The sequence below is a fragment of the Python bivittatus genome, unplaced genomic scaffold (assembly GCF_059951505.1).
Source record: "Python bivittatus isolate LINGU-HERP-01145 unplaced genomic scaffold, Pbiv_v1 ctg000140_np1212, whole genome shotgun sequence".
NCBI classification, from domain to species: Eukaryota; Metazoa; Chordata; class Lepidosauria; order Squamata; family Pythonidae; genus Python; species Python bivittatus.
The window spans coordinates 182,920-207,020 of record NW_028277043.1 but is presented as its reverse complement, the minus strand read 5'-3'; the positions used below and the strand labels follow the sequence as shown (position 1 = coordinate 207,020).

General features: G+C 40.0%; 1 protein-coding gene across 13 annotated transcripts in view; it reads left to right on the top strand.

Annotated features, from left to right (window-relative positions):
• AGBL1 (AGBL carboxypeptidase 1) overlaps positions 1–24,101 on the top strand; it is a 484,353-nt gene that overhangs the window by 317,065 nt on the left and 143,187 nt on the right. For 3 of the 13 annotated variants that reach the window (XM_088136390.1, XM_088136387.1, XM_088136389.1), the window contains one exon: positions 18,475–23,231. The exons of 7 other annotated variants lie outside the window; for them this stretch is intronic. In XM_088136390.1, coding sequence (XP_087992516.1) covers positions 18,475–18,619 — 145 coding nt within the window. In that variant the 3' untranslated portion in view covers positions 18,620–23,231. Of the gene's footprint in view, positions 1–18,474; positions 23,233–24,101 lie in introns of those variants that run through there. 3 more of the 13 variants (XR_015795336.1, XM_088136392.1, XM_088136391.1) reach the window with 3 other exon arrangements.

The window sequence follows — 24,101 nt, the reverse complement described above, 5'->3', positions numbered from 1 at the left end:
GCTGGGTAACCTTGGGCCAGTCACTCTCTCTCAGCCCTAGGAAGAAGCAGGCAAGGGCAAACCGCTTCCAAAACCTCACCAAGAAAACTGCAGGGACTTGTTCAGGCAGTTGCCAGGAGTCAACACTGACTTGAAGGCACCAAAAAAAAAAAAAGGAACCCTACATTGTGGGGCTGACATCTCTCTAGAGCACATCACAACAGTGCACTTCTATACTTCCATACTGATGTCAGATATTTGGCACTATCATTAGAACAGCCTTCCCCAACCTGGGTTGCCCCCAGATGTGTAGCAGTCAACTCTGAGAATTCCCCAGCCAGCATGGCTACTGCTGAGAATTCTGGCAATTCAAGTCCATATATCTGGAAGTTATCAGAACTATAGAGAAAGGGAAAATTGGCAGAAATCTCCCTTTACTTATGTATGTATGTGTGTCTGTATGTGTGCATGCGTGTGTGTGTGTGAGCGTAACAGAGTTTCAGAAGAAATGCTGTCCATGCACAGTTCTAGTTCTCAGTGCCACTTAGGAGTTCCATAAAAGATTTAAATCTTAATTACATTAGACAGAGATTTTATGGACAGGTAAGCGGGTTGATATGGATTAAAATATTTCTAATTGTCTTGGTGGAATTGCACTTTCTCTGGAAGACCTAGCCCCCAACCTGGAAGTTTTTCCAGATTCAGCCATAATTCTTAGAGTAAGATAAAGTTGCCTTCCTCAAGATGATGATGATGGTGATGATGATTAGGTGAAGATATGAGGCAGGTGTATGGTCAGGAGTTGGGATTTGATTTTCAATTACCTGGATTTAACACAATGGTTTCAAAGAGCCAGTATTCCCTGACATGATGGTCTTTCTTTGGCAGGGGATAGAAAGGGTGGCCTAGATCTTCCCTTGATAGATAGGCTAGCCTGGCAGAGGACAGGACTCAAATGGTTGGATTTCTATTGCAAGGAGAAGGATTTCAAAAACACTTGGAAAACTGTTAGGATTTTATGAGATGCTTAACAACAGAATTGACTGCTTTAAGGAAGTGGCGAACTCTTCCTCATTAAAAGTTATAAAGCCAAGGATGGGTAGCTGTCTACTGAGAGGATGTCGCAATGGAGCTTCTAAGGTGGACTAGACAAACTTTGAAGGGATGTCACTTGTAGGGTTGAGTGATGATGGCTGTCTGAGTTCAAAGGTGCAGAGATGGAATGGGGTTAATTCCTCTTTCCAGATGATCAGTGCTAGGCAGACAAATGTCTATCTTGTGAAGTTTTGCAGAAGGACTTCTACCTAGCTTCTTGTGAGCCATAGAGACTTCCAAGGAATCCACATCCCTTCACTTTTATGTTCCTTATTAATGCTATTTCTTCCACCAATTAGCCTTGCTCTTACTTGCTCACTTTCTTATTAATGAATGGCTTTTATATGCAGAACGGAAGAGGAGACGTTCAAGTCTGAAAAACAAGGTCTGAACCCAAATTAATGCGTGCCTTCTCAAAGTTCATTTCCTTGTGCCTAATATTTCCTATGACAGAGGATAAATTAATTGGCACATTTCAGAGATAGCTGTCACAGCCTGAAGAAGTTACCCCAGTCCCAGAATCTTCAGTTGCCCAAACTGAGCTAGAACATTACAGAAAGATTCTGAAGTCAGATAAAGAAATACCACAGGGAGGCACAGTAAATGTTTTGGGTAGATATATGTTAGACAATTCAAATATATGGAGATGGATATTGGAAAGAATCTAAAATGATTTGGAAGACAGCAAATATCATGGATAGATGTTTCAGAGAGAAGGGTCTTGCTAGATAAATAGGTACACTGAAAAAATGGATAAAGCTATTGCTTACAAAGCAGTGAGCAATGCTGTGCGATAGATGCTGTTGATAAATAAATGCCATAAATAAATACAGAAGATAGATTCCCCAGCTCCTTCTGCCATCCGTGAACATTTAATGTGCACACTCACACACATTTTCAAGGAATGGCAGAGTGCCTGGTCTAAAGAAGTAAACTGAGCAGCCAACAGGCATATGTTTAATTGTGCTGTTAAACATTTAAGAGATGTTAGCTGGGGCAGAGAACAACCATTTATCAGTATGCTTCCAAGCTCTCCAGACCTGATGAATGTGTTTTAGATGGCACAGGAAAGAATGGCGTACATTGCTTTTCACAGAAGAGGAAGCCTGTTGCAAGGTGCTAAGGATAACTTGATCTTGAGAGAGAGGGATTGTTTTCTTTTAATCGGATAATGTTTTTTAAGGGAAATGTCTTTTGAACACACATACATGCACACACACATGGAAGGATGGATGGACTGATACAAATACTTATGTTTAGAAAAGACACAGTTCTCTAAATTAGACCATATATCCAGATGACAAGAAAAAAAATACAACAAAAATAGGGATGCTGAAATTATCAAGGTATTAAAGCGTTTTTCCTTTGCTGCAATGAATAATAAACATACTGTCCATCATAGTTACGCATGTGCACCGGGGAAGCCATTTGCATGCATGGATCAAAAATACAAGCTAGACGCGAAAGCTCAGGAATGTTAATTGAGGAAACATGAAATGATGAAGGCAGTTCCTAATTGAACTATTTAGAATCAGGATTGACAACACACCCTTTTCTTCTGATGGTAATTTTCATTTTTTTTTTCGAAAATGTTAAGCACAAGAATAAGACTAATACAAACTAAAATAGAGGGAAAAAGAAAAAATGAAAGAAAAAACGAAAAGTGCAAAAAAGAAAAAGAGTACCAGAAAAATAGAAAAGAAAGAAAAAAGATATAAAGAAGTGGCTTCCAATCTTCTTTACAGCAGTTATAAGTACAATTATAAATTGTAGATTGATAGAGATACCCTAATCCAGCATATTGTTTCTGAGAATGGAATGGATGCCAACTGGATGTCTTTGGGATGGTTACAAATAGAATTTGGAGATGTTGCTCTCTCCCACTGGTATTCCTTTACAACTAGTCTTTGGAGGCATGTTGTTCTGACTGAGAGGTCACTTTGAGTCTTCACATCTAATAGGCCTTGTTAGACTGTCCTTGATGCATTTATCTAATCCCTTTCAAAGCCATCCAAGGAAGGGATCTCCACCGCATCTCGTGGTAGTGAATTCTACAGGCTCATGTAAGGGAAGAAATGATTTCTTTTAACTATTCAAAATCTCCTTCCAATCAGCTTCACTGCTGAATCTAATATTTTAGGAGAAAGAGGAGAACTCTTCCATGTTTCTGTTCTCCTTGACATGTGTGGTTTTATAGATCGTGTTCCTCTGGTCACCTTTTATTTGTATAAAATGTTTTGTGTGAGTCACCCAGAGTCCCCCATTGGGGGGAGACGGGTGGGGGAGAAATCAAATAAATAAATAATTTATATAAATGTAGTTATATTTATATAAATATAAAATATTTATATATGCTACACTTTGTAGCCTTTCCTCATAAAGAAGATGTTTGAATCCCATGATCATTTTGATTGCTTTCTTCTGCACTTTTTCCAACTCTATTATAAATGGGAATACGGTGACCAGAACTATACTCAGAACTCCAGCTGTAGATTTGTATGAAGGCATTACAATGGTATCATATTTATCTTCAGTCCTAACTGCATGATAAACTATCTCTTTGATCGCTTGTTCTATTTGTGCTATTTTAGGTATTTAGTCTGGTTTTCCTACTGATTGGGACAGAGAAAGAACCTATGGAGACACACAGATTTTAATTCTGTACCTGCTTACTTGGCTGAAATTCACACTGAGTGCCATAGGCTGCTTCTGGTAGACATATTTAAGATTCCACTATAAATCCTTTTCCCTGTCTGTCCTCTAGGAGCTTCATTTTTTCAGCCTCTACAGCTTTGGAGATTTCAATAGACATTGCCCAGAGATATTCAAGCATATTTCTTGAAAGAAAGGTGGTTAAAAAACGGCTTTTAAAACCAAACAGAAAATTGAGATTTTCAGGATTGTTCCTTCCTTCTCAACAGCATGTAAAGATGGATTCATAAGATACATTCATGTTTTTACATGTGGGATTTTGTTTCATTAGCATATTAGTAAGAACATCTAATCATCATGACTGATGGATATTAGAAATTGGAATGAAAGGGTTTTTTCTGACGGAGAGTTGGAGAATTTTCATGGCTTCAAACCTCAATCAGATAGAAGATTACTCTTCCTTGGGTGAAACTAAACCAGCAAATGATTCTTCCATAGCTTATAGCTCCCCCCCCCCTTTCTCTCTCTCTCTCTCTCTCTCTCTCTCTCTCCATGGTCATTCCACAGATATACTTCGTCAGATTTAATGGGGCTGCTATTCAGCTGGTTAGTTGTCTAAAAGCAAAAAAACATCTCCTGGGGCAAGGTGGGTTATCAGCTTATCTCACAAAGCAGCCTATCAAGCAACCACTGCCAAGGCGATTTGAGAAATCTATATTTTAGATGTTACCTTAAGCTTGAAACTTTGTTTGAAAACTTCATATATCTCTCCAAGCTGCAGATAGCAAACCTGACTAAGATCAGATAGCTGTTCAGATGAAAAAGTAATGCACTTGAGGGATATGATTTCCCACTTTCAGATGGAAAGAAATAGCATCCCTTCATAAAAAAAAAAAAAAAATAGACCAAGATTGACAGGACAGATACAGTTATCATATTGCTTTCACCAATATTGTAAGTCACTTTTCTTAGGCCTATAGGATTCAATTACTTCTCACTTGGGGTTCCCAAAGATCCCTGTGTGGGATTTTAATGGGGATAAGAAACAATCTACTCCCTACTATTCTTGATCCAAAGAAAGAGCTCAGGGGGGAAGCATCTTTGCACCCATAAAACAAAGCAGGTCATGTGACCATGTTCAGCTTTTAGAAAAGCATTCAATTCTGAACAAATAATCTGGAAGAATTGTTCATCTTTATAAAAACATTGGAACACAAGGTCACTTAAAATAATGAAGCTCGTGGCAAGAGGCTAAGTTTTTTTTTTTATTAACGTAGCTGATTATACACTGTGAAAAGAAAGTCTTACTGAATTCAAAATGATGTGGTGGTAGATTTTATTAAGAGCTAGACAAATATATGTAGCGGTATTTGGTTAGAAAAAATATACTAGATATTAAAATGTACTAACAATAAGGATGAACTCAAGTCACATTTAACTCTTGGTGACTACATAGATATGGACATGCTATTTTCTTAGCAACAATATGGACATGATTAACACTGATTTGTTCCAGGACATTTTTTTCAGCTTCCCAATCTAGTTTACAGCTTTGGGATTTCTCAGAGATTTCCCAGTCCCACTGACGTTTTTTTGAGACCAGCTGTCATCAGCTAGTTGCTGCATGAATTGGTTTCACTTTCTGTAACTTTATTGTTATTTGATTTATTGTCTACTTATCTTCCACATGAAAGTTTCCCCTCCTTTTATCCGTATAACCATTGGGTTGGGCTGAGAGAGACAGTGACTGGGCCAAAGTCACCCAGTGTAGAAAGTAAGGAAGATAACCTTGATGGAGAAAAGGGGCTGAAACATTTTTTAGGTCCAGAGCAAAGAGATAACATTCAGAAGTGGTTCAGGCAGGCGTTTCCTTAATTCACTGGAGTACAAGAAGGGGAGGAGGTGAAGCAGAATCAGACTGGCCAGATTCTGTTATTATATACTTATCTCAATAAGTAGTTTTAGCCTTCTGGTGAGTTGATTTCCTCATCTGGTCTACCTAGTGGAGCTCACACCCAGCAAACTTCCAAGGACCTGAATGGGCTCTTCCTAGTCCTAACCTGTAATTTTAATTATTATACCATATTTGTTTTCTATATTAATATTTTGTTAAGTCTGAGTTTGTTCCACCCCATTTCTACTCCTATTTATGTTTAGCAGCTCCATGGGCAAATCCATATGCATTTAGATGCATACTTTTTAATGGATTTCATTCTGCTATGAGGTTTTGCAGTGGATTTCCCCTGATATACTTTCGTTAGTGTACAGAATGTATATATTTATTTATTTATTATTTATTAAACCAATTTATATAGCCACCCATCTCACCACAGGTGACTCTGGGCAGTGTACAACAAAGATAAAAACAGCAAATAAATACATTAAAACCGCTCAGAGTCACTTTCTCGTAAGATGGGCAGTGTCCAAATTTGAATGAATGAATGAATGAATGAATGAATGAATGAATGAATGAATATTTTATTTATTTATTTATATTTATTTATATTTCAAATTTAGATACCGCCGATCTCACAAAAAGTGACTCTGAGCTCTCTCTATATTTATATTTAAAAAAAGCAAAATAAAACAGAATAAAAGGATGTTAAAAATAAGGGTGCCACCTCACTAATTCCCCTGTCCCCACTTCCAAAGGCCTTACGTACCTTATATACAAGGCATAAATATATATATATTTATGCCTTGTATGTAAGGTACATAAGGCCTTTGGAAGTGGAACAAAGAACTGCATCACAAAATAGGAAAAATGGGGGGGGGGGGAAAGGAAGTGTAACTGATCTATTTCTAACTTCCCAAATAAAACATTGACTACAGTTAGAAATAGATCAGTTCATATTAAAATGCAAACCCAATACAGGTAGTCCTCACTTACCGACCACTTGTTCAGTGACCATTAGAAGTTGTGACGGCACTGAATGAGTGGTACTTACGACCGGTCCTTGAAGCTCCAATCATTGCAGTGCCCCTGCAGTCATGTGAATGCCATTTGCTACCTTTCCTGCTGGCTTCCCACAAGCAAAGTCAATGGGGAAGCTGGCAGGGAAGATCGCGAGTTGCTCTGGTAAGTTCCCCTGGCTTTCCTGCACTCACACGGCGCCATCCACCCCCTAGCCTTCCTACGTTTGCATAGGGCCTGCTGCGCTCCTCACAAGCCCTCCTCTGGCCTTTCCCAGCTCATGTGCAGCTTTTGCCAGTCCTCCTAGGGCCTCCCTCACCCCCCTGTGGCACCCCCGCACTCCTTACCTGGGACTCCTGCCACTGACTAGAACTCCTGTCGTATTTTGAGCACATTGTAGTAGCACCATGCCACAGGATGTCAGGTTCGGTCAGCACGGGGTTTCAGGGAAGCACGGGGCTTCAGGGAAGCTCGCAGCCAGACCACGCGGAATCCACCGGCGGTAGCTAGCGGGGAAAAGAGGAACTGAAAGCGCCGCTAGTTAACGGGCCACCTGCGCCCAGCCAAACAGGAAAACCGCAGCGGAAGCTTTTAACTATAAACTGATAACGGCGCGAGCCAGCAATGAACGGGGCCGCAGGCAGCGAAACAAGATCGCAACGCAGCACAGAACCTGCGGGCTTGCACGTAACGGGGAGGGACCAACCCAGCCGGAGGGGGACTGGCAATCAAGGACAATGGACCCTAACCGATCCTGCCATCATGAACAATCAAGGGGGATTATTGGGGGCCAATAATCCGCAGCTGCAACGTGATCGCGGGGCGGGAAAAAAGCGCGGGAAGGGGGGAATATAACAAGTGATGCAGTTGTACCAAGCCAGTCCTGGCTTTGCTTGTGACTACTACGTTACGCATGAGTAAACCTTCTTTGTGAACCACACGTGTCACGAGAGTTTCTCTGTCGAACGGGGCAAACCTTACACAGGACACTCTTCTTATTGAAGTGCAATTGGCTAACAATCCTGCATTTATTTGGGCATTCTCTCCAAGCCTTTTTATCTGCCCCAAATTTTGTTGATTCTATCTGTCTGTGTTTTCTGGCTCCCATTCTTCTGTTTTGTTTTTAGATTGTGATATGTTTTAATGCCAGTTATCTGTACAATGCTAGGATCTCCTGATTGAAAGGCCAATTTAAAAAATGCTTGAACAAATAATCACCTCTTGAACCCAGTGCTCAACATTTGTCATTTCTGGATCCCCTGGCCATGCAACTTTGCATAGTTAGATGACTGTTTTTGCAGAAGAAACAAAAGAAGGACATCTCCAAAGTTTCATGAATGGGGTGAATTATAGAAGAACAAAGAGTTTGGACACATTAGTTATGAATGTTAAGTAATGAATTAAGAATGGACAGGCAAAACTTGCACAGTGAATTGCAAACTTCTCTATCAAAAGTGATACTGGTGGGGGAAGGAGTCAGCTCCTGGACACAGTTTCCTAAAAATCTTGCTTGATATTCTGGATATCCAGAATACTGAGGGGAATTCATCTGAATCCTTTCTTTCATATAATCACAAAACATAGCTTAAAGTAGAGCAGCAAAATTCTCAGAAAATTTCTCATGAATTTTTCACTACTAATTCTCATCTAATTTGATGAAAGATTAATTTTTTTTCCAACATTCTTTCAAAGGAGAGGAAAGTTTTGGAGAAAGCCTCCTGTGAAGAGTGTGGCATTCTTATCTTTAAGTAGTTATGAAGGGGCCAAACATATAAGTATTTTGTCTTTCCCCAATCCATTCTTCGAAACCATCCAGGCCTCCCCTGCTTCCATTAAATTCTGAGGGAGCATCTCAGGAGAGACATTTCCAGTAATGATTCTACTATGCAACTAATAGGGAGTCCTTCCCTTAAGAAATTGTTGGAGAATTTCTTTCCCTGGAAGAATCTGGAGAAATCATTTACCCAATTTCTCTGGAGTCCTTGGTGTTCTCTGAGCTTGATTGTATGCTTGTATATGTTTCATTACCCAACTAGTTAACATCATCAGTGCTCCTGAGTTCAAACCTGAGCTACGTATAGTCTCTTCTATTGAAATCCAATTTCTGTGCCTACAAATGTGGTAAAGAATTTCAGACGCTTATTTAGTATTGAGCTCTAGCTCCAAGAAAAATACAAGCATTACTTGTATAATTCCTTTGATGTTACTGTATTTTATATACAGACTAACCTGTAGGGTATTAATAATGGAATCTTTGTTGCTCAGGTGAAATCTGCCTTTTTCTAAATGTGCCTTCTGCTCTCAAGTTGCTTTCATAGTTCCCTGGATTGGGATCTGAAAAATCTAGGTTTCAAAACAGTTTGCATCATGCTGGGTCTGCTACACTTCCATTAAAGTAAGGCTATTTGTTTCCCTGCCTCGAAAGATGTCTATTAGATTCACAAGTAGGAGTAAGGCAGGTAGAACATGCTGCAACCTTTGAAGCACCTAAGCTTCAGGTGCTTAGAAAAATAATAATACAGTTGAAGAAATAGGAATGGCATTTTCTCCTCTTGCCTGAAGTGTGTTTAATCACATTCTCAGCATGTGGTGCTTAGAAATCCCCCAGCGGCTTGTTTCCAACTTTCTGAGATGGCCACTTGGCACCTTTTGGATTCCTCTGCCATCAATCAGTGTAAATCCTAGAAGTAAATGGAAGACTTCACAGCTAGTTTTGTATTTAATTTGGTGTTGGAAACAATTAAAGATAGATCTACGTAATGTCTTTCTAAACTGTATGGGAATTTGGGTCCCTTTGAGACAGATGTATGGGGGCCAGGCAAAGAGGGCGTGCTAAGCATTTCATTTTGTCCAGATGAAACAATTGATTAAATATCTCCTTTAGGATAATGCCTCTCAAAGGAAGAAGGAAAATGGACGGCATTGTATCTATAGGCTCCTTTGAAGGTTTAATTGTGCTAAGAGTTGTTGCTATTGGAGTTACTGGTCTTCTCTTTCATCTTCCAAAATTCCATAGTGCAAACAGTGCACAAATCAGAAATGGAATGAACTGGAGAAGTTCATCCTTTAATCTCTGTTGGAAGTTGATGAGCCTTGCAGATTTTTCTTTACATGTACATAGTGGTTACTTACCTGCCAAGGAAGATGCCATGCTCAATCCACCTTCATTTTTCTCCGTATTTTTCCTCTGGCTTATTTTTCTTTCATTTTTGTAAAATGCAGTGTTTCCCCAAACCTGCTAATATCTGTCATATGAGGGTGGTCCTGGTTGGGTCATAGGATAAGTGGTACTTCCATTGTGAACATCAGATATAAAACGGATGATATTTATGGTTGGGGTTAGAGAACAGAGGTACAATATAAGTTTTTGAACATTTTTTAAGTAAAATTGAATGCTGAAATTTTGGTCATTTGTTTAATCTTAATTTTTGGTTGATCAATGCTTAAGGCAGCACAGTTTGGTATAACCATGCTAAATTAAGACTGATATTTTGTTCTGAAAGCTAAATCCAAATTCTTCACTTCCCTTACTTTTTTATGAAGGTTTACTGTCCTAGAAACATCTCATCTAATTTCCTTTGTTCCCCCTCTCTTTATTTTCATTTTATATTGTATTGATACATTGCTATCCAATGAACATATCAGAGTAACACAAGTCTTCGAGTTGGTAAGAGAACTGGGCCACAGCTTCCAAACTCAACCAATTGAATTTTTTTCAGCAAACCATGATTTACTGTGAAGTATGAACCCTGTTAGCGGGCCTTCATTTGATCCCTCGCAGGATCTCAGCATTGCTTTCATGCAATGTTTCAATAACACATCTATGGCTCGAGTAAGGAGAGCTAGGGAACTGTTCAGAAACTCTGTTCAGAAACAGAGAACCCCAAGGGCTCCACTGTTCAGAAACTGAAAAAGCCTTGGCCCCAGTAGATGAAAACAGAGCAAATGGATCACTTTGTCCCTTAGTAAAAGTTTCCAGGTCATACCTACTGTCTTGTTTGACCAGGAGCTCTTGCTGTTTACAAATTGTCATTGTCTGATCTAGTTTTGAGTGACACATCCATTAGACAGATAAGAACTAATTATCTAAAACATTTCTATATGGACAAAGCACTCTCTCCCCTTTTCAGCTGTACTACCCCTCCCCCAAAAAAGGTATGCGATCAAAGCTTTCAAAGTAAAGTTCATTCATGAAAAGGAAGTTCAAAGATTCCACGGTTCCAAGCTGTAAATTGATGTAGCTTCTTTTCAACTTTTGACTTTTCAGCTGTTGAAACCACATTTTTTTCCTCTAAATCTTTGAGAAGTTAGACTCACATCCAACATCCAAACAGGGTTTTTTTCCCCACAACTATGCACCAAGGGATGGAAAAGAACTTGGCAAACAAGTTTGATATGAAGATATTTCTGTAACCCCAAACTTAGACTTAGAGAGCCAGTTTGGTGTAGTGGTTAAGGCACTGGGCTAAAAAGTGGGAGACTGTGAGTTCTTGTTCTGCCTTAGGCACAAAGCCATCTGGGTGACCTTGGGCCAGTCCCTCTGGCTCAGTCCTAGGAAGGAGGCAATGGCAAACCACTTCTGAAATCTTGCCAAGAAGACTGCAGGGGCTTGTCCAGGCAACCACCAGGAATCAACACTGACTTGAAGTCAAAACCCACCACCCTTAGATTTAATCAATATTGAATACATGAAGGGCCTTTGGATAATTAAGGATTTTCAAAATGATTAAAACATTTTTCTCTGTAAATTTTGTTTGTCAAGTTGCAGAAGTTAGTTGGTTAAGTTGTCTACTCCAGTCTACCTAATGATTGCATATATCAATATGTGTATTCTGCACACATATTCTGACACCAAAACAAGCAGCCACTCAGTAACCCAACCCCCCCAATCCCCCTCAATCCCCCCTTCCCCCCCCCCCAGATCTCTATAAATACCCACAAAAGGGTCACATCACTCTGGGCACAGAGAGAACTGCTCCTGTCTGTGCTCCTGTCCTCTGAAGATGCCGGTCTCAGATGCTGGCAAAACGTTAGGAAACAAAACTTCCAGAACACGGCCACACAGCCTGGAAGACCCACACCAGCCATTACCAGAGTAGTTGGCCAGCTGCATTATAAATCCTTGTATTTGTAATTTCTTGAGTTTGACTGTTATATCATTAACCACACTTACAGTCCAGACTAGCTGGAGCTACAGAAGATACTAAGTCACCATTAGAAGAAGAATGGGAACAATGGGAAGGTGAAGAAACCACTGCACCTTAGCTTCTGCATGGAAGGCAGAAATACCAATAGAGGTAGAACAAAGCGGGGATCCCCAAGAAATTGTTGCAGCACATCTAAGGGACTGAAAGTTGATTAAATTTTGGAGTTAATTGGCTCAGCTTTCATTCAGCTCTTGAAGCCCCACTGCATAATACAGAACATGAATAATACAGCACTAAATCTTGGATTAATGAGTTTACCTATGGAAGGCCCCATAGTCTTGTCTAAGTGTGAGAAACTTCCAGCTCTATATATTGCATAATACATCTAAGGATACTACACTGGTGGAAAGGGAAGCCAAGAAATGAGAGAGGTACTGTAGAAAGAAAGCCTTCCTTCTTTGTTGGGAAAAGGGGAAAGAGATCCAAAGAATAAGATATACATACAATAAAGGGCAATAGGGTATAGAGAGAACCATGTAATCTTGAGCTAGTGAAATGTGGTTTAGGGAGAGAGCAGTTGAGAAATGGGTATGAGAAGATACTTGCAAATGGAGGACCTGAATGGGACCAAGTTGGTGCAAAAATAGAGAGAAGCAAGATGAGCTGGGGGTGGAGTGAGTGTACATGAGGTTCAAAGAGTTTTATGAGAGATTGTGGTGCAGAACTGTGGTGCTATGATACTGGAGAAGAAGAAAGAATGCTATGAGATGCAGAAAGATACAACTTAGGGGCCATCAAAGCCTGTTTTTTTTAGAAAAAGAGAAAACACCGAGTTAAAACCATTATAAAAATGTTGTTCTGTAGTTACCATAGTGATGCCACTCTTGTGAATTAGAACAAGTGAAAAAAAGTGCCCCTATGGATGATTCAAGTTACCCACTTCTGTTGTTGAGCAGCAATGTGGGAATAAGCATATCAGTAGGTCGAGAAACTAGTTAATGTTTTCCCCACCCAGATCATTTCAGGAGCTGGATGCCAAAATGTAACTGCTGCCTTCTTTTTATCCAAGGGGGAAATTGAGGGGGAAAAATTAAAAGTAAAAAATAAGGAATGCTGGAGATCTGTGCAGAGGCTCAACCCTCCCTCTGTTTGTTTCCCAGCTGCCACGCATCTGTTCAAGTCAGTTTGTTTTATTAATGCTTGCTTGGCCTAAAGCTATCAGATGATAAAAGATGTGATGTTCATGCAGCACTGACAGAAAGATTTTTTTCTCCTGTAAAAAGAAAATTAATGATTGAACATAAGATTAAACCCAGAACTTGTGGCCTTTCTCTAGCTCTCCTACTCACCATATTATTGTTAAGGTTGGTCAAACAGTCAGCCAGATGTTTAGACTGGATTTGGAATTTTTATCCACCTATTGAGTCCTTCCCAAGGATCTGGGATAGGCAGGTGTTGTTGTTTGATGGTGTTAAAGGTTATTGTCGCAGGAAGTAAGCTGTTCCAAGTAAAATTGCCTTTTGCAATTGATCGATGGTGATTTTGTCAAAGCTGATGGTCTTCAAGAGGTGCTCCAGATGTTTTGGGATTGCACCTAAGGCACCCATAATTATTGGTACTATCTTTGCTTTCTTTTGCCACAGTCGTTCTATTACTATTTGCAGGTCTTTGTATTTTGTGATTTTCTCCAGTTCTTTCCATTTTATTCTGCTGTCTCCAGGTATTGCCATGTCCTCTATCCAGAATTTTTTGTCTAAAGAATGATATAAAAATCTTTAGATAAAATAAAAGAAAGCAAGCAGCAGTGGCCTAGAGTTCAGTCCACTTACCTGAGTGCAAATGTCTCAAGTCTACATTCTAGGTGAGAGATGATGAATAGGTAGATGGATGAATGGATGTATAGATCGATCGATCAATCAATAGACAGACAGACAATTGTTCAGCTCTATTGTGAATTATTATAATGCACTGTAGGAAATGGAATACGTCACTGGTATTCAGAAGCACAGGCACAGTTTTTGCTCATCACTCCCCATCCAGAATGTATTATACTCTTGAATATCATCTGAAGTTATTTTTCTTTCATCCAAAAACCATTTTGAATGCTTGACCATTTATAAGCCTAAAGAACAGCATTAAAAATTTAAGAATAGGTGCCCCTGCACAATTGGAGTGAAAACAAGTAAACTCCAGCATAAAAGCACAGTCTACAAATGTGTATTAGATGATGATAGTGTTTATTCAGAAGCACAGACTAGGGACTTATGGAAATATCCATTTCTGGGTATTCCTTTTTTATCGGCAGTCGATGGCCCTTAGGTGGTCTGATTTTTTTTCCTGATGGTTCTCTTTTCAAAACTCTACAAATCTAAAGTTGTGTTAAATCACTGCTTTCTAATGGGCTTAGCTACCCAGCACCGTGGACCTGTCCCTCCTGGACCCAACCTGGCACAAATACACTTTGGCAATATCTTTTTCTGCCATATCCCCATGATGTTGCCTCTCTCTTTGTCCCCAGTCCGAAAGGATGAAGTCATGCTTACACTTACTGGTATTAAAGTAATATTTTTCCCTTACCTTAAACTTCTCTGCATTACAGCCTTAATCTTATGTGTAAATTGGCCAGAAATCTAGCCAGTTTTGAAAACCCTTTCTGGATTTCAACCCGTTCCTTTGCATTGGCCACAGTGATGGCTGGATGTTCTGTCTGGACCTGATTGATAGATACCCCTGCTTTTTTACCCCTCCTGGACTAGTTAAAAAAAGTAACAAAAGACAGCACTGTTTTATGGAAGTTTTTTTTAACATAAAAAAACTGTTTTACGGAAAGAGCGTAAATAAAAGTTTTATGGAATTTTTTCCTGTCCCTTGGGCTAGAAAATGAAAATGGCAGAATTCTTGCCAATTTTTTTAAATAGGTCCATGAGTCACTGTTCCATCAATGAATCTTTAAAAAAGAGAGAGAGAGACAGAGAGAAGATAGGTACATTGTTTCATTGTTTCATTAGTTTACTTCTAAAACAAAAGACAGGTCCATTGTTTTATTGCTCCATTAGTGAATTTGTAAAAACAACAAAACAGAATAGCTTCTAGTGAATAGGGGAAGGGGAAGAGGAAGGGGAGGGGAGGGGAGGGGAGGGGAGGGGAGGGGAGAGGAGAGGAGAGGAGAGGAGAGGAGAGGAGAGGAGAGGAGAGGAGAGGAGAGGAGAGGAAAGGAAAGGAAAGGAAAGGAAAGGAAAGGAAAGGAAAGGAAAGGAAAGGAAAGGAAAGGAAAGGAAAGGAAAGGAAAGGAAAGGAAAGGAAAGGAAGCCATGGAGGGTGGGGAACAGTTACTGGAGAGGAAGGGGCATCATTCTTGCCACAGTGCACAAGAGCCAACTGAAGAGGAGGCATTGGCTTACAGAGAAATGAAGTGTAGCAGGCAAATAGGATGCCAGTGCTTGAGCTGGCCCAAGTCAGAAAAGTCTGCTTCGGATGTCTAGCAGAAAAAGATGGGAGAGGTTGTATTCCTAGTGGGTTTGGTGTGGATAGAAGATGACATCATGTGTTCTTGCCCTTGAGAAATGGTCAGTGGCCCGTATTTGCCCATGATAATCTGGTCATGTAAATCAGCCTTCTGGCAGTCTCGGTTAGGTTCTGACATTCATTACCCTGGAACAGAGATGTCCCCTGGAGTGTGGTGGGGAGTCAAAATCTGCAGGATGGTGGATGCATCAACATAGATCTTGCAGAAGATCTATGTGCCATCTTGCAGATTTTGACATTCCCCCAGACACCACTGTTCCAAGGTAATGAGTGACAAAGCCTAATAGATTTTATTCACCTAATCACTGAATCCATCTATCTTTTTGATTATTATTTATACATTTCTTGCTGAAATATTGACGTACAAAAAAAGTAGGAAAAGAACAGCAAGGTGATTAAAAATATATATATATATTAGGGATACATCCTCCTCTTCCATTCCATTTGTATCCCCAACCCCTGCATCTATCTAACTGATCAATATCCATATCTATTTGAGTTATGCTTAAAATAAGTAAGTAAATAAATAAATAAATAAAAAGAGCTCATATTCTTGGAGAAAAAAAAATATGACCACAATAACAAAGTCTCTGTTGGTGAGATATGGATCTCCTGAAGTCTGGAGAATCGCAAGAGATGTACAGTGAACCTGGGCTACCTCTATTCCAAAATATCCATAGAAAAGAGAGCTGCCTTATGCTCAGTTAAGCCATTGCCCTCTACTAACTGCACTAAAAGTCAAACTCTGCCTTTGAGTGACATGCCAGTGGCCATGCTCCAAAAAATGTGGTGGGGCCATTTTCATTTAATTTAAGAAGCACATTCACTTAATGAAATCCAGTTGGGATGATTAATGCTTGGTTGAATAATATTTTTTCTGTAAGATAAGCAACTTCGGGAAGAACTCTGGAGTCCTTATCCACAGGGAATAGGCATAGTCTTGGGGACTCAGGATATGCTTAGTTTACTGCTATTTATCTTGGGATGTTTTGGAGCCAAATTGCTTTCCACACTCTTCGTTGCTGTTGCATAAAGACACAAGTCATTCTGTACCATTTTTGCATCTTTTTTTAAAGAGTCAGCATAAATATTCTTATGTATTTTCATGCACATATTTGGATGTACAAAAAGAGCCATTTTTCCTCCTGGAGGCCTTTTATATAAACTTTCCCAAATGAATGCATGCCCACCGTTAAAGACATTTTATGAAAAGCCAACCTGCTCTTTTCTTGCCCCTGTGGCTGTGTTTTTGAAAGCGAGACCATAATATGTTCTCAAAACTCCAAATATGTGCTGAGCTCAAAATAGTTGGTTTAAAAATATGAATTAGGGGTTTTTCCCCCCCTTCCTGATTGATCACCTTCTCCCAATACTTTCAGCTAGCCAGTAAATGGCTAACACTCAGCAAATATATTATTTCCTATTCTTAGGAGAAAATTGAGGCTGTTTGGGATATCCTCAGTGCAATTCATCTGGGTGGTTGGCTTCAGAAGTTTGAGTGCCTTTAATAGAACAGGAAGTGCTGTTTGAAAGCCAGCGCGAGAGAAATTTTTGACATCAGAATAAATACCAGCCCCATTGGATTCGTCTTTTCTCTTGTTTTGGTTATGTCAGCAAGAATATGGAACTCTACTCCAACAAAGCAGTCTTTCAGGAAACACAAACTAGCCGGCAATCAGACACATTCAAAGCAGAACTAATTAAGATCAAGTCATGGCTCAATAAATATGCAAATGAAAAATCAAAACAAGGAATTCTATTTATCACATCCTAAAGCTGCAAATTGCTCTGAGACTGTTATAAACCACACTTGATAGGGGTTAGGGGATGTTAGATTTAAATGTGCAGGTCAACTAACCTCTGCATAATGATACATTGATGACACAAAACGATATACAGTATTAGAATGGAGTTCATACTAGTGGCTTCCAACTTTCTAGCTTTCTTCTAATGGCAACGGGGGGGGGGGGTTGGTGGGGGCAGAGGAGGACTCATTTGTGACAAACTTTCTACTTAAGGGAAATGTTCTTTCTTAATTCTGAGGGAAGCCAGGCAAGTGAAATTGCTCAGGAAAAGAAGGTGGAATATCCTGAAATATCTTCTCACTGAAACTTCTTAGTAACCAGATGCACCCCTAAAAATTAAATTTTGGAAGCTGTAGATTGCATGGGTAAAGGAATTGAGAAGAAGACATGAAGATGAACATGCTAAAAGCATCATTAATAGAAAATGGTGGTTTCTTTTAGAGTTTAGACAAACAACATTATTTACTTGGGCATTGATAAAGAGCTAACTGAGTTTAACAGATTTATATTTCACTTTTCTTCCAGGAGCTCAAGACAGCATACATAGCATTTCCTCTTCTAGTTCTCCCCCATATGCTATAACCGTTGCCATAGCAAACAGTTCTCCTGCCTATTCTCTACCACTTAGTCGATGTGACAAAAGAGGTTTTTGTTTCCAAATTGTACTATGAAAGGAGGAAAGCATGTTGATGAAGCGTTCACGATTGGAGTATTAGGGGATAGCCAAAAATGGGTGTGTGGATGTCCTATCTTCACTGTATAGTCCTCTCTCCATCAGCCTGAGGACTCCATGAATGTCCATCCTTCCTAAAGGAAGACATTATGATGGAGAACTCCTCCCATGGCCTTTTTCAGATTGCAAAGTGAGGGCAGTCAAGGAAGCTCCCAAGTGAAGGAAACAGAAAGCAACAATGGAGAGCTAGCATTTCTGCTACCTCCAATGAGAAAATAAGCTTTAAAAAAATCAAAAGAAAAATTCAAAAGAAATGCTTAAACATTTTGAGAAGGGGATAGCAAACAGAAGGTTTTTGGGGTTATTTTGTTTGTTGCCAGGGAAGGGAACTTTTTTGAAATTGCAGGCAGATTTCAGCACAATGTTTGTATAAACCACTCACAATATGCCTTAACATCAAGTCTGATGGCACCAAAAGTAAGTCATTAGTTCTCAGGATAGTTTTATAAAAGGAGTGACTTTTGCTGGCTTTGACTTTGTTATACTAATCTTTTCCTTATCCACTGAGCCCAGAATTTGCAATATGTGCTTGGATGCCTTACAAGTTGAAACTGAACATCTTTTTGCTTCCCTCTCCATCCAATTCAATGTTCTGTTTTCTTTGTGTGTGTGAATCTCTGGCAGAAGCAACAACAGCTGCAGCCTGGAGACCGATGATGAACTTCCTTGTGGGGATGAAGTGGATTATAACACTGATAGCTGCTCTGACCAAGAAGTAGACTTTGGGGACATGGACAGAGAAATCCAGGAATGTCCCTTAAAGGGTTGAAAGTGGGAAAGCAGAAGCAGAGGCCAACATAGGTGGATGGATACCCCTTCCTTCCCCTTTCCCAGCTCTGAAGAAGACTTTTGTCTCTAAGCAGTGAGCAGCCAGACTCAAACCTGTCCCACCACACTACTCTGGGCCTTCAGTGGAAGCAGAGAACAGGGCTGAACACCAAGTTCCCCAGCAAAGAGGAAACAGGTCATCACTTCATCTGCTGCTTTGCTAGTGACAGCTAAAGCCTGAGACACATTGCTCCTGTTGCTCTTCAATACAGATTCCCCCCCCCAAACCTTTTTCCTTTCTTTTTGCTGTTAATATTGTAATGTCATAGAAGGAGAAGGAGGGAGAGGGTTTTGTTCTATATCAGTTAGACCTCTGTGTAAATACCTTCAAAATGACCTTCGCTGTGATCAGAAAAGTTTTGGCAGGGTGGGATTATTATAGCAGGTCCTCTCAAGGTAGGTCAAATACTTTAATCATTTCTCAGCAGTTACAACCTCCATTTGCACCACCCAGTGGTATGTCTGTCTTTCCTTCTGCCATTGCAAACATTAGCAACAACGAATGGGAAGAAAATACCAAACAGCGGGAGGGGAAAAAAGTATCAGAGGGTATTTTGCAAATGGGTCTTCAGTTTTTATGGGGAGTGAAAGGAAGGGAGACAGATTCCTAGTGATGTGTCTTCTTATGGAGAGATACGGCACTGCATAGGTTCCATGGATGAGCAAATACTTTGGTTGCAGAAAGCTCCCAATTCAATTCCTGACATTTTCTGGTAGGGCTAGAAAAAGTCCTGGCTGGACAACTGTCATACTTTTCTTTGTCTCGGTAATTTTGTTTCTGGTAGAGGTTTGGAGTGAAGTAGATGTTTCAGGTTTTCCAGCTTTTTCCTTGCATTTTCTTTTCTGTAAAGAACTTCACTGTTCAACATCTCCTGTTGGTTCAGAAAATACATAAAATCTCCCATTACGATTCATGATGCCATTCTTTCATTGTGTTATACTGGTGTTTCATGATATTCTGTCTGGCTTTGCAAGACATAGTTCAACAGCTCCCAAGGCTGAGTCTGAAATAGGAAAGAGGTATGGATGCGAATGCTAGAAGATGATGTGGAACCCATAGATCCTACGTTTTGCCAGCCCTTTGCCACGCATCTAAGTTTGGACAGATAGACTAGACCTTAAGCAGACACAATCAGTGGATTTATTGCAGACTGTTAAGAAGCCATACATAGAACAAAGTTCTGTATCAGGCTGCATGCAGAAAACCTGACCTACAGATACATCACTCCCCATATTTGAATCTTGACCCACTTCCTTCTGCCTGTTTAAATCAAGGACCATGTATCTGTTTGTTTCCCAGCCTCGAAGGTCCCATGGTTACAAAATGCCTTACTCTGCCCTGACTCAGCTTCATCACCAGCTTCAGCCTTTAGGGTTCTAAAGGGAATCTAGAAGTGTTCAATTGAAAGTATTAATATTTTTGGTAGCAATTAGTTCACAATTTCCTATCTACTATTGAGTTCTCCCTCTCCATGAGATACCAATAAGTTCAGGGGACCCCAAAGTTGTAGAAATATGGGAAAATACCCATCCATGTACAAATTGTTAAAACAAAAATAAACATTAAAAGAGTTCAGAATAGAGTGAACATGGTTAATAGTCAAGGAACGATGACAAGTTGGGAAGAAAACAGTTTGGAAAATGGAAATGGGGGGACAGAATGGATCCCATAGAAGAAGACATGGCAGATTGTCTGGCTGTAACATTTTGTGCACATTCTACTGCACATTGAATAGTTACAGCAATTTTGCTGTTATGAAACACACATTTAATGTTGTATGGCATTCACCACTGCAGTGATCTCTTTAAAACAAAGGCCTGCCTTTTTTTCAAGTATACATTTTGGAAGAGAAAAGAAATCTTGCGAAGTTGTCACACTGCACAACAGCTCTGGCTTGGTCCATCCTGGAACTAAACCTCTCTACCATTTGTGACTTCACCTTCTTGGAAAGGTGGAGTGAAGCGCTGACTCTGAGCACTGTGCATCTTGGTTTCTACTGAAGGGCATTAGAATTCTTTGAGAAAGAGTCATCTTTCCTCCAGGGTTTAGTGGTGCATAGGAATGCCTTTCCCCATCTTCGTATCGTGAACATGTTTGCTCTGGAATATGTAAAAAAGCATGAAAATATTTATTATTTTTCTTGTTAAACAGCTTCCTGGAGCAGCAGAGGAAAACAACACATATTCTTCAAGAGAAAGCACCTCTCTTTATTAGCGTGCCCTTCTCCTATTTATGTTCAGGCACCGCAAAATCATTGAAAAAATGTGAAGGTCCTTGGCAGGTCTGCATTGAAATCAGGGCTAGTCTGAAAAGCTTTAGCTTTTGAGGAGTACTTTCGGTGATGTCAAAAAGCACCTTCTTTTTGTAGTGGATGGTTTTCCAGCATGGCTGGAGAAAATGTGTGCCTAGAGGCTGATAGTAGTCTCTCTGCAATTTAGTTGGATTGCCATTTTGGAGAAGCCATCCAAATCTGAGGCAGCTGGATAGATTTTGTCCTGGTCTCTGGGTGGTCCCTGAGCGGTTGAGCAAGCTGAGAAGTGGAAAGGAAGAGGTTAAAGTAGAATGTGGCACCAACTACCAGCAGTGAAGAGTAACAGAGAAGAGAGGAGAATACCAAGTTTGTGTGTCCCTCCGTCCCTCCCTCCTTTTGTTTGTGTTCCATAAGGGATTTTCCTGCGTACCACGTTTTCTATTTGTGGCGCGCATTAAAGATATCACTGACACAGCCCAAAGAATGTTGAAAGAAATATCATCATATTTCACCTAAACTGAAATTCAAAGGAGATTAGAGCATTAATCCATTTAGCCTGTTCTATCTGGAAATGGCTGTCTGAAGGATAAGGAACCTCCTCCCGCGCCCCCCTTTATTTTTTTCTGTTAAGGACTGCATTCCCTTGAGCATCATCTCTTGAAGTGATGTGCCAAGAGTTTGCGAAACAAGCATCAAAAGCAGCTAAAATTTTAGTGACCTTTTCCGTCTATATTGGTTGAGTGTAGTACCTCATCTCTGTGCATACCAGCCCATCTTTCTCTCTCCACTTATTCTTGAATGACAATTTCCAGCAACATCAGTAATGAGAAATGCTGAAGGGCTGTAGTTTATTACATCTGCAGAAACACAAGTTCTCTACCCCTGATTTCTTGAAGCTAAGCCGATCTTTCCTTGATCATGCCTCTGAAGGCAGGATACCTGGGGGCTTCATGAATGGTGCTGAGTTTCAGAATGAAAGGAAGGTGGGAAATAAATGTAAGGAATGAATATATTCCTAGAAATTCCACAGGTTGGTTCGGAAGGGTCCATTCAGTGTTTGATGACTGCAGCTTGCAACTGTAGGCCACCATTAGAGCTGCATGGACCATCATGTAGTACCCTGCCATGGAGTCAGCTCAGGAGTCCATCTGCCAAAGATATCAAATGTAGGATCAGATGCTGAGGAACAGTATGCTTTTCCTGAACTGTAATTGAAATATGGTGACTTGTTTTTATGGCACAGCATTTTCTGGGCTTAGAAGAATTCTGAAGTCTTTATATGATTTGAACAAACTGCAGAGATCTAGGATTAATAGTCACCTTGCAAGGCTGAAATGCACCCTAAATAAAAATGGCTTTGCTTGCTACATTTGCAATTGTTTGACACTGTATGAAACTGTTGAAAATGCATTGTGGTAGTATTTTACTTGCTTTTCACCTTTCTTTTCAACCAAGCAGGGTTCCAAAGACATCTTATAGTTAAACATTGCTATTCAATTTACTTCAGCCTTTCTAAACTTTTCCTCCGGATGAGTTGGACCTGTCAAAACTACTGTCAGACTTGTGTCATTGGGCCATTCTTTGAAGGAGATGCACATTCCAACCTTTGCTGCTTGGATTCCCTTTATTAAAAGTGACCCAAGCTAAGACCGTTTCTTTTCCCATGTTAATAAGACCAAGACTGAACTGCTGCTGCTTGCTGTGACCTGAAATCTCTGCATCCTTGCTCTCCTTAATATATCAGCAATCCTGTGACCAGCAATAACCGTTTTGCAGCTGAATGCTGTTTCCTTTGACGTCTTGCAGAGCTTTGGGTGAGTTTGAAGCACAAAATAAATAATTACCAAGGAAAGAGAGAAAGAGAGAGGAAGAAGAACAGGATGGGGGGAGAAAAGGCATTCATATCCATGGTATAACCTTGAGGCCTGCATTGATGAATTGGGGTTATCAACTCCCAAATACTTTTTTGATGTACTAACTCAAACAACAACAACATGAAGTCTAGCATCCTGTTTCCCTTTGAGCTATTCTATGCTTGCTGGAAATTCATGGGTGCAACACAAAGGCAATACATCTCCCCATAGTTGCCCTACAATAAGTGTCTTCAACATAATGGAAGAAGCCAAGTACTCTAAAGGGCTTCTCAGTTAAACCTCGGGGCACTTCCTTAAGGACACAACAAGATGCATTTCTCCCATCCTGGAGCTGACCCAAAAAACCAAAAAATGTTGAGTTGTTCCAATATATTCTAGAGGATATATTCTGGAGAATATTTGTAGCTCAGGGTTGAACTGTGGAGTCCTTGGTGCTCTCTGAGCTTGGTTGTTTGCTTGCAGACATTTCATGACCTAACTAGGTAACATCATCAGTGTTGCACTGATGCTCTGATCATCAGAGTGCACTGATGATATTACCTAGTTGGGTAATGAAATGTCTACAAGCAAACAACCAAGCTCAGAGAGCACCAAGGACTCCACACATTAACTTGTGTTGGGAGAAGAGGGAAAACACCAGTCTAACAGTGAAAGTCAGTGAAGATGACTTCAGGCTGCCTCTGCAGCAGGCTGGGAATGAGGGAGGTGATGTTATGAGGCCATATCCTTTAAAAACATTTAGCAATGTGTCTTTGTGACACAATTAGATGTTGTTGTTGTTGTTGTTGTTGTTGTATTATGATGATGATGATGATGATGATGATGATGATGATGATGTCATGATGGTCTTAATAACATCCGTAAATCAGACCTGTATTTCTCCCACAGTTCTCTTCCCCTGTGAAAAGAGGAGTCTCTTTTTCTGCCTTATTCTCAGGCTGCTTCAGAAGTTCTCTCCAATTTCTCTTAAAGCAGGTTTTATTTTTTTTTATTTTCTGCAACTTTCTGTAGAGCGTACTAAAAAAGAAGTGTTAGATCCTGAGCACTAAAAGGAGATATGATGTTTTATGGGAAAGTGAATTTTATTTCAATTAGACAGATCTGATGGTTCTCCATATGCTACACCTTCCCCATTTTTTTTTTTTAAATGCCTGGTTGGTCTGTTGAACCATGGATAAATACAGTATTTGTTATAATCTGATTTATCTCTCAAGGTTTTCTTTTTTTGATTCTTTCATTTTCTCCGTAAATTTGTTTAGCTCTTCCCATAAAAATCCAGATTTCCTTTCAAAATATG